Source organism: Phoxinus phoxinus (assembly GCF_949152265.1).
Source record: "Phoxinus phoxinus genome assembly, chromosome: 1".
NCBI lineage: Eukaryota > Metazoa > Chordata > Actinopteri > Cypriniformes > Leuciscidae > Phoxinus > Phoxinus phoxinus.
Genome location: NC_136876.1, coordinates 3,928,640 through 3,940,014, shown reverse-complemented (window position 1 = coordinate 3,940,014; position 11,375 = coordinate 3,928,640). Strand labels below are relative to the sequence as shown.

At 42.5% G+C, this 11,375-nt stretch overlaps 1 protein-coding gene across 1 annotated transcript; it reads right to left on the bottom strand.

The window, feature by feature from the left end:
• Window positions 1–2,363: 2,363 nt before the first annotated feature.
• Window positions 2,364–7,144, bottom strand: LOC307003224 (uncharacterized protein; the record flags this gene model as incomplete). The annotated part of the gene is made up of 8 exons (XM_079621404.1): window positions 7,001–7,144; window positions 6,001–6,099; window positions 5,841–5,918; window positions 3,487–3,591; window positions 3,265–3,379; window positions 3,104–3,185; window positions 2,720–2,884; window positions 2,364–2,637 (listed from the first exon to the last, which is right to left on the bottom strand). The coding sequence occupies exons 5-8, from the start codon at window positions 3,377–3,379 to the stop codon at window positions 2,364–2,366; spliced, it is 636 nt and encodes a 211-aa protein (XP_079477530.1). The 5' UTR covers window positions 3,487–3,591; window positions 5,841–5,918; window positions 6,001–6,099; window positions 7,001–7,144.
• Between the last annotated feature and the right edge of the window lie 4,231 nt (window positions 7,145–11,375).

The window sequence follows — 11,375 nt, the reverse complement described above, 5'->3', positions numbered from 1 at the left end:
CCCTCAGCCAAGGAGACAGCGTTGGCTGTCGTTGACCACGTCTTTCGCTTACATGGCCTCCCGACAGACGTGGTTTCCGACAGGGGACCCCAGTTTGTGTCCAAATTTTGGCAAGAATTCTGTAGATTATTGGGGGCGACGGTCAGTCTGTCCTCCGGGTTCCATCCCCAGAGCAATGGCCAGACTGAGAGAGCCAACCAAGATTTAGAGAGAACGTTACGATGTCTGGTCTCTAAGAATCCTACTTCATGGAGTCAACAATTATCTATGGTGGAGTACGCCCACAATACATTACCAGTGTCATCTACGGGCCTGTCTCCGTTTGAGTGTAGTGTAGGTTACCAGCCACCAATTTTTCCTAGTCTGGAATCCGAAGTCGCGGTTCCCTCCGCCCACGCTTTTGTCCAGAGGTGTCACCGCACATGGACTAGAGCCCGTGAGACTCTACTCCACGTGGGGGCGCGCACCAAGGTCAAAGCCGATCGCCACCGGTCTAGACCTCCCGTATACGTCGTCGGTTCCAAAGTGTGGCTTTCAACAAAGAACATTCCTCTCCGGTCCGTCTCGAATAAGCTTGCTCCCAAATTTATTGGCCCGTTCTCTGTCACCAAGATCGTTAGTCCGGTGGCAGTCCGCCTTAACCTTCCTCCAGCGTACAGGAGAGTTCATCCCGTGTTTCATGTTTCCAAAGTCAAGCCAGTGTTTTATTCCCGTATTAATCCGCCAGCCCCGGTTCCTCCACCGCCGCGTCTCGTAGATGGGGAACCATCATATTCGGTAAATCGTATTCTGGACTCGAGACGGAGGGGACGCGGATTCCAGTACTTGGTGGACTGGGAAGGTTACGGTCCGGAGGAGAGAAGTTGGGTACCTGCCCGAGACATTCTGGATCACTCCCTTATTGATGATTACAATCGACAGGTAAGGGAGTCTGGGGACGCCAGGAGGCGTTCCTAGGAGGAGGGGTACTGTCACGGTTCGTAAACTCATTGTTTCCTTCTTGTCTCGTGTTACTGTTGTTTACATGTGTGTGAGTGTGCGCGAGTGGGCGTTTCCACCCGCGCTCAGTTATCAGCGCCCCAGCTGATCATCATCGTCTCATCACCATCACACAGCTGCAACTCATTTGCGATCCTTTTATATACTCACTGCTTATCTCCTCTCATTGTCAGATCGTTGTTTGATGTCCGTGTCTGAGATCCTGTGTTGCTCGTTGGTGTCCTGTTTCGTGTTCCTGCCTGTTCCTCGTTTCACCGCTCACGAAATCACCTGGATCACTTCTTCAACCGGACTTTTCATCACTTCTTCTGCACTGACCATCTAGTCCCTGCGTTGCCAGTTGCTGTGTGTGCTGGACTGTTGTTTGTGTGTTGAAGATTATTTGTGCTTCAATTACATTAAAATTCTGAGTTACTTGCATCTTGCTTCTATCATCCTTTACCATGACAATAAAAGTGTAGGCCATCGTAATTCAACTCATATCTGTAAAGTAAGTGTAATATTGTCAACTGTTTTGTGATATTGCAGGAATCAACATCAACCTCAGCCTCGTCTGAGTACACTGCTCAGGCCATTGGTGGTAGGCCAGCTAGGCCTACAACTTCAAGGCTGGTCAGACAGAGAACCCCCAGGGGTTCTAGGGGGAGGGGTGCTAGACTGGATGCTGAAGAAGAGAGGAGACTGCAGGATCTTCAGGAAAGACGCATCAATGAAATGAAGGTTTGTCAAAATAGTGTATCAAGACCAGAGATGCCTTTTTATTTTGTTCAAAGACCTGTGTAATTATACAGATTTTTTTGTGTTTTAGGATACACTTAATTCACTAGACACCTCACAGAAGGACGTAGTCTTAGAGAGAGTGATAACCAGGTCCCCGGGGGTGATGTTCGACATTCTGTCATTTCTGGAGGTGCCCCTGCGTCCTGACCCTGACCCTGACAGACTCCACTGGTGTGTCTGTGGAAACTGCCGGGAGATGAACACAGACCGGGAGAGGAAATGCTGCCGGCAACATCCACAGCAATGCATAAGCAAGATGGCCTACATGGACTTTTATATTTTAGACGAGGGTGTGTTGCGACTGGCCAGGGCAGCCTGGAATGACATATTTGCACTGGTTGATAATGCTGAACCTGGGATGGAACAGCGACAGTTCAGACATACAGCTTACAGGCAGTTCGTGTTGTGGCAGCATGGCCGCCTGGGTGTGGGCAACCGAGTAGTAATACCCAGCTGCTGTGTTTGTCGCATAAGGGACACTTTCCCTGACCCCAGAGGGCAGTACACCGGCTTCAAGGTGAGCCGCCTAGCATAATTATTACTAATATTTTACATCTTTGTGTGGATTGCCATATGAAAACTGTTCAATGGTCCTCTAATTCTCTGGGACCACTGTCCCCTCGCGTGACATGAATCGCCACTAGTTCTGATGTGGGAGATGGCTGTTCTGGAGCAAGCACACCCAGACGCCTTGGGTCATCAGGTCTTAGCGTCTGTTTGCGGGGAAGGCCAGACCCACTTCGCAGTCTCCTGGCAAGAATGGCCCTCTGGATCTCTGGAATGTACGTGTACTGCTTCTTCTCCTTCATCGTATAAACGCTCCAGCTCTTTGATTTCTTGTTGTACTTCCGTCTGTAACTAGAGAGCAAGAACAATTTGTGTTTGTCGTTAGTCATTCTACCAGATAAAAAAAAGAAAAACATGTCACAAAAATACCTACATTTTATGTCCATCTCGGTTGCGTGCAGGGCGGCGTTGATTGTGTTTATTATAATCAATAGCTGCCAGTAATGTCCGAGTCTTGTATACAAACGGAGAGTAGGCCATGCGCTTTGCTGCATACATCAAAATGTGATTTTGGAATGACTCCAAATCAGATGTGGTCCTGTGTGGGTGGGAGAGACAGATAATTACAACAACACTCGTGGTAATACATGTGTTGTTTTGTCTTATATTTTTAAATAAGAAATGAAATCCTCATTACAGATTACATTGAAATAAGGTAAACTATGCTGCATTTGAAACATGACAAACACTTGTGTGAGGAATACTGGAAATTCAAAAATAACTTGGGTGAACACAACCATGTCTTACAGATATTTACCTAAAGTTTAGGAATTTATTCACCAGGGTCAGCCATCTTTTCTCAAGGACAACAGCAGTAAGTGCCTTGTGAGCAGCTGAACCTATAGTCATAACACACTCAGTAAAACATATGCATTCACATACAGTGTTGAATTCTGCACCAGTATTGATTGAAATTACCTTGTATGATCCAAGGCTTGTTCTGGCTGTCTTCGTCCAGTGGCTCATGTTCACAGCAACTGGTTGCCCAGGAGTGCTCATTGCAGACATGGTGAAGTACACCAACCCAGATCATCTGCATAAATGAAAAAAGTTATACAGTGCATGGAGCCACAAACCTGCTCTGCTAGCATATCAACTAAACTGTCCTAATCAACACAATTTTTTTTCCTTCAACCATACCTTGAACTGCTCCTCGGTGTCTGCATGCTTACTGCAGTACCAAAAGTGGTTGACTATGTCCTTGATCCATGGCTGAATACCACTCTGACTTTTCACGGTCCCAGCCTGATCAAGGTACACAATAGCTAGCTTCTTTCCACAACACCAAGACAACATATAGAAACTGGTCACATGTCTGTAAATGTACTGATGCATACCCGTCGAAGCCTCTTGCTTAGGCTCTTGGCTGCATGCCAGATATCCAATGAGTGCTGAATACCCCACGCTTTGTATTTGCCACGCTCCGGATCTATAACAAATAAAGACCATGAAAACAATGTAAACAAAAATGATAGTTACGTTTTTTATTTCTTTTTACTTTTTACATATTGTATGGTAAAAATGAAACCCTGTGGGAACAGTGATCAAACTTGAACTTGGGACGGTCTATAGGCTTTATGACTTCACCATAACCAAAAGTTCTCCTTACTCAGTAATGCGGTGATTTGTGGGTGGGCATCTGTGACCACTTCCTTTATAGAAAGCTCTTGAAGGAGCTCATCCATTGTGCGAACAAAGCACTCCTTCTCCATGATGACTGAGTTTTTATTTGTTTCGCGTTTATCAACGGAAACAATGTGGACCACATCTCGGGAGTCTTGTTCAATTGTTGTGTATGTGCAGAACTGTGCACAATGACCTGAGGCAAAAGCACAACTGCATATAACTTGTGTACATTAGTACAGAGGCCGCCAGAATAACAGTCAATGAGGAAAGATGCTATGATCTATCCATCATACTCAGGAGAGAGCAGCAGACAATTTACACATCCCAATCTCAAACTACAGGAAAAATCTAATTCAGATTATGCAATTCACAAAGGGAGGTTGTTTGAGACAGTGGACATTTTGCCTTGACGTACTTTTGGATTGTTAACCTTGAGGGTTGCACCCTCTACAAGGCCAAATGTTATGCTAAAAGAACAGTTTGACAGTCTCGGAGCAGCCATGATGCTATTTCAGTTTAGCATCATCAACATAAACCCAAAGATATTAGAAGATAATGATAAAGCAGTACAACAGTACATACATACAAATCGGTCCTTCTGCCGTAAACGGTCTAGGACTTCTGCTCTAGTTTTATCCCAAAACTCCTGCACCGGCTCTATGCAGTAAGCATCCTGAATTCTGAAGAATGTAGATTCGGTAACCATCCCCATTGACATAAACTTGAAGAGTAGGGCTACTTTTCTATAGTTGTTCCCGGACAGAAGAATATTGGCAGACAGCATAAAGTCACCGCCCTGCATGCCGAACTTCAAGGTTGGCTGCGAATTCCATTTCCATACGGAGTGTCCGAAGGGGCATAACTAATGTAAAGAAATGGCAATGTTATGTGAGAAACAATGCAAACAAACATACAAAGGTAACAAACAATAACAGCACTGTATAGAAAAGCCAGTTCAAGACAACATAATTTACTTTTTTGACAATCTTCACACCTTACCCATTCTAAAACTACTCCTGTCCCCCGTGTTCTCATGGCAACTTGAAAAGGCTGTGCACCAGAACATCCTACGCCAAGCACACTGTCTACAAAGGTGCATTGTTGCACTGGTAGTCTCAAGTGCATGGCGAGATCAAGCAGATTGTCGTTGTATGTTATGTTGGCAGTTTTACAGACCAGATCATCCTCAGAGAGTACTCTGCGAGGATGTGTGGTGGCCTCTGATTCGGGAGCGGGAGGGTCGGGCATGTCAATGTCTAATACAGCCTCATCCACACTGATTTCAGTCAGGTCATTTGCCTTGTCTCCAACCATTCTGAAGAGTTGAATATGCATATTGATAATCTTTAAACAAAATACTTTACATGAAGAATTACATGAGTTCATATTCTAAAGATAATGTTGTTGTACAGTTTAGAAAGAAAGACGCTGCGCTTTACGACTGATAAATGTAGCTCAACTTCCACCCAAAATTCATAAATAAAATGCAAACATACCGTAAATGAAGAGAAGGGACAAAATCCTCATCCGAACTGTCTCCTTCCTCCAAACCCAAGAGACTTGGGTTAGCCCCAAATTCATCAAACTCAATGCTGTTCAGACAATACATACAGATATTTCAGATAAAGGAAAGAGGTCAATGGAAGTAAATGAAAGACTAATGGACAGCACTTACATGGTCTTCCTAAAATCATTAGCCCCCTCTTCATCTGATGACTCGTGGTGCTGTTCTTCGATGCTCATAGAGTGCATGCTGCGAGCAGAAAAATAGATAATCCAAAACATAAGCCAACAGCCACAAAAAAAGCAGATCAAGAAACCCTCTGTGAAAACAATACACCATACTATCATATGTCAGTGAATTTCACCTCATTTCCAAATCGCCAACTTCTCCCTCTCTAGACAACTGCTGCACACCAAGCTCAGGAAGATTTGGAGGAACATCCCTGAAACGTAAAAAAGTGCATAAGTAACTGGAACTACAAAATGACAGGCAGGATAAATAAAGGCATGAGGAAGAAAACATACTTGTCTCGATCTGAGTCTTCTGTGAAACTGGAAACAGGTGGTTTCGGTGGTCTGGAGTGGGTCTTGCTTGGTGTGGATGTAAACTGCCAGCGCTTGTAACTAGAAAAAATAAGAAAGCAGGTTTGGTAAATTTCTAACAGTACATTGTGAAATTGCATGCGTATAGGAAATTGTTGTGGAATGCTTTGAAATTAGGGTACATTTGTCTATTGACTACACTGTTGGCGGCTGGGCAGAGTGAAATCCCTAGAATGTAGTTGTGGGTGCGGGGTGGCCAAGGGAAGGAGTGAGGGGAAAACATGTGTGTGTGTGTGTGTGTGTGTGTGTGTGTGTGTGTGTGTTGTTTGGAGGGCGGGAGGGGGTTGGGGTGTCACTAACAGTAACTCGGTCAGCCCATGTAACTTCTATATTTACAAACAAGACGGTCATGGAAAATATTTTGAGTCTGGACTTCATTGTGGTTGACGAGGATTTGTAGCATATTATGGATCAATACAGAATGTGATCGGTGAGCCATCGACTTCTACACTATGTAGCGCACTGCAAAAAAAGCTACACCTGCGCCAAATAAAAGCAAAGTAACACCTGGATGCAACATGCAAGCTAATTTAGCCACATAGAAGGGCAGCATCCATCTAGCTAACGTTAGATCAAGACAAAATCTCCGCTAGCCACTTAGCGCGCTGAGAACTGCAATGATCGCAGAAAATATTGGAATACAAGTCTTTTTACCAACAAAACACTATGACGCGTGGCCACACAAAAAAGAAAAGAGTGTAAGAACTGTGACTACCTAAAAAAACATACCCATGCTTGCTATCAAACACACGAACTCCGCTATCCACCTAGCTAACTTACCCCATAACAGACATTCATAGAATTACCAAAGATACTTCATCAACCTTATCTGGAAATACAGTAAACAACACATTTACAGATAATAACGAACGCAATGAAAGTACAAACATGCACAACAATAAAATATCAAAGTGTTACTTACAAGCGCAAAAGCAAGAATGCGAGGTCTGCATCTGACTTGGAGCCTTCTCTGTCTTTCAGCTCTCGCCATTCTGAAAAAGCGTGACCAATATTAATCCGTGTGCGAGCCTTCACACGGTCTGAAGCTCTTTTCCTTTTCTTTGCTTCTTCACCGGCTCTGCCATTACACACGTTTGAAAAAACCGCTAGCCTGCCTCTGTGCTGGGGATGTTTGCCGTAAACTGATCCTGCTTCTCGCGATGTCTGAGACTGTGCGAGACTGAAGGACGCGGGTAGGATACACCGAACTTGCAAGCGGGATATTCTTCCTAAGAGGCAGTCGGGGGGGGCGAGAGAGTCTTCATTCACCCTGTAATGAGTTTGATTAACTTTGATCTTTGCATCTGCTGCTGCCATTTGTGTTTGCAGCTCTGCTCTTTCAATCTTTGATTTTATAATGGCTTATTCCATCTGCAACGCTTGTATATCAGGCAGAGTTTGGCACATGCTTCTAAAGCAGCATTTTCAGTGGCAGCTATTTTAGCTGCAGAAGAGGCCTTAGATCAGGGATGGGCAACTTCGGTCCTGGAGGGCCACTGTCCTGCAGAGTTTAGCTCCAACCCTAATTAAACACATCTGAACAAGGCAATCAATGTTTTTAGGATTACTAGATAGATACAGGCAGGTGAGTTTTAATCAGGGCTGAAGCTAAACTCTGCAGGACAGTGGCCCTCCAGGACCAGACTTGCCCATCCCTGCCTTAGATGATGTAGACTTTACAGACACACTAGAAATATTTGAAATGCTGTCTTTTGATTCCACTGCTATTGGCTGACTTTGTTGTTCTTTTTTCTACTCACCTAAAGGATTATTAGGAACACTATACTAATACTGTGTTTGATCCCCTTTCGCCTTCAGAACTGCCTTAATTCTACGTGGCTTATTCAACAAGGTGCTGAAAGCATTCTTTAGAAATGTTGGCCCATATTGATAGGATAGCATCTTGCAGTTGATGGAGATTTGTGGGATGCACATCCAGAGCACGAAGCTTCCAGCTCACCACATCCCAAAGATGCTCTATTGGGTTGAGATCTGGTGACTGTGGGGGCCATTTTAGTACAGTGAACTCATTGTCATGTTCAAGAAACCAATTTGAAATGATTCGAGCTTTGTGACATGGTGCATTATCCTGCTGGAAGTAGCCATCAGAGGATGGGTATATGGTGGTCATAAAGGGATGGACATGGTCAGAAACAATGCTCAGGTAAGCCGTGGCATTTAAACGATGCCCAATTGGCACTAAGGGGCCTAAAGTGTGCCAAGAAAACATCCCCCACACCATTACACCACCACCACCAGCCTGCACAGTGGTAACAAGGCATGATGGATCCATGTTCTCATTCTGTTTACGCCAAATTCTGACTCTACCATCTGAATGTCTCAACAGAAATCGAGACTCATCAACATTTTGCATTACGAGCTTTCTGAACACGCTTTAGTATCAGTGCTCATCTCTTTTAATTAAACCATAATTAAAGTCACCATTATGGATCTGATGGTGTTGGTTGTGTTTTAACATAATCATTATTTCACAATCGTTTGACCTGAATCACTGAACTCAAATGGAGTCCAGTTTATGAGTTAAGTTAACTTTATGAACTATAGAAATACTGGCATTTTACACCGTAATATTTTTAACTTTTACAATGTAATCCAAATAATTTCTAAAAAGTTTATCTTGTTCAAAAAAAACAACAACAAAAAAACACAGACATCGTGAATCAGCCTGTGAATCTCAACAATGGTGACATTTATAAAGCATGTTGCAGTGCATTCTGGGTTGCACCAATTAAAACTCATTCATGGCTCCCATCATGCATTGCTGCATGAATAAATAATGAGCTTATGATCAGAGGTTGTCACCATTGCTGAGATTCATATGCTAAATCTTGATGTCTGTGTGCGCCAAAAAAAACAACACATGAATATTTAGGGGCCAAGCACTGAAAGTGCGGAGGCACCTATTGTTTCTGTTCCCGTTCCTATTATTATTATTCTTCCTTCTTCTTCCGCCATTGAAGTCTATGGCAGCCCTATGAACCGCTTGCGGGAAAGTTGATTTTATTTGACATTCTGATAGAGGACAGTCCCAACATTAAATACACCAATTTTGGTGTCTCCAACTCATTCCCTCTAGCGCCACCAACAGTCCAAAGTTTCACTCATGTCTTTGCTGATAACTTTTGAACTGTAAGGGCTAGAATCAAAATTCTTTTTTCCTCTGATTCCTGAGCTCACGACGATTCGATTGCACCCTATGACGTCATTTTCCGTCATAATAGTTTTCCCGCCATTTTGAATTTTCCAAAAAACCTACTTTTTCGAACTCCTCCTAGGCCGTTGCTCCGAATTTCACGAAAATTGAACCAGATCAACTCCAGACCATGACGACAAAAAGTTATGGAATTCAAGTTGATTCGAATTACCGTTCTCGAATACCGCGCAAATAAATTTTACGTAGCGCTTGCAAAAACAGACGTAAGGCCGTATCTCCACAACGCTTTATCGGATTCAGACCAAATTTGGTACATGTCATCACAAGCATGACCTGAGGCTACATGCTGCGTTTCGGCGCAGCGCCACCTACTGGTCCGGAGATATGAAGAATTTATATTTTTGCTTATAACTTCTGAACGGTTTGTCCAAAAATCACAAAAGTGGTCTCGTTAGATTCAGGGCATCGTGCTGAGTTGACTGATATCCAATTTTCCCATATCGGCCATTTTGGCTGTCGGCCATTTTGAATTATGTGCTAAAATGCTGTATTTTATGAACGCATGAACGTATCGTTACGAAACTCAGTATGGGTCATCAGTACAACGCCCTAAAAGTACTCAAAAATTTATGAGACAGCGCCACCTTTTGGTCAAAAGTTATAATGAAATTTCCAAAAATGCTAATAACTTTTGAATAAATTTGCCTATAGTAATGACATTGATCTCAATAGATTCCTTGGGTTATGCTGAAAACATAGATACCAATTTTGCCATAGTCAATCAAAGTTCCTGTCCGCCATCTTTATTTTCTTTTAAAACCTACTTTTTCGAACTCCTCCTAGACCGAACGTCCGATTTTCACCAAAATCGGATCGTGTCATCTCCAGACTGTGCCGAGTAAAAGTTATGGATTTCGTGTCGATAGACAAAACCGTTTTCGTATACCGCAGTGGCAAAGTTGAGGCATGATGCCAAAATGACTATTCAGGCTTTATATCTGCAATGCCTTGACATATTGACACCAAACTTTGTAAGTGTCATTGTCACTTCACTCTGACCACATCACATCAGTTTCGTAACTGCGCCACCTATTGGTCGAAAGTGATAATCATATTTTTAGTTATTGTATGTGATTTTTCAACCATTTTGCCAAAATTCATCTTCAAATGTCTTTAATTGCTCCTTGCTGCAGTGGGTCTCACACTCCCAGCCACTTTGGCATGTCTTGTCGTCTTGCTTGCGCTTGGCCCCGGTGATTGCTGCTTGCAGCTATATTTTTTATTATTATTGATTTGATCATTTGGATTCCATTGAAAAGGCTAATCATATTATGCAGCTAGAATTAATAAAATAAATCTAACTCACAAATTGGACTCTACATGAGATCAGTGATTCAAGTCAATGATTGTGAAATTGTGAAACACAACCAACACCATCAGATCAATGTTTATATTTGTTCATCTGCTGTTATAACTCATGTACAGCAGTCAAACAAAACTTAAAGTTAATAATTTAAGGGCGAAGAGCCCAACTAAAACACACACTCATCTCCATAATGGTGACGTTAATTATGGTTTTCTCCTTCAGTGATTCTGCTTGTTAACATCAGGTGTCTTCAATGTTGGCAATAACATATATTTTGCAATTTTTACAAATTTTAAATGGTTAACATTTAATTAATTAATTTGATTAATTATTACTCAATTCTAATTTGTTAAATTTAATTAATAATATTGCTTGTAAATTGTTACCTCATTTTTATTAATTAAATATAAATAAAATCTGTTTTATTTAGCTGATGCGTTGTTTATTCATAAATAGCCTCCATTCAATTTGGCTGTGAACAGCACAGCTTCCAAGATTTCTTGAGAAGATAATTCATAGCACAGTCCTTTCGATCCCGTCGATCGATCTCTAGTGCGAGTTTTCTTCAATAATTGTTGAGGCTAATCTTCTTTAAAAATGTATTTAGCCCTTTGAGGTTAGCGGAGCAGTCTCTTCCGATACACGTCCATAAAGCACACACGGAGATGCAGTCAAAACAACAAAAAGCTGCGGTTTATTGATCACAATCTCCGGTTTACATTCAAGCAAATACAGTGGGGATTTTGCAGGCTTTCC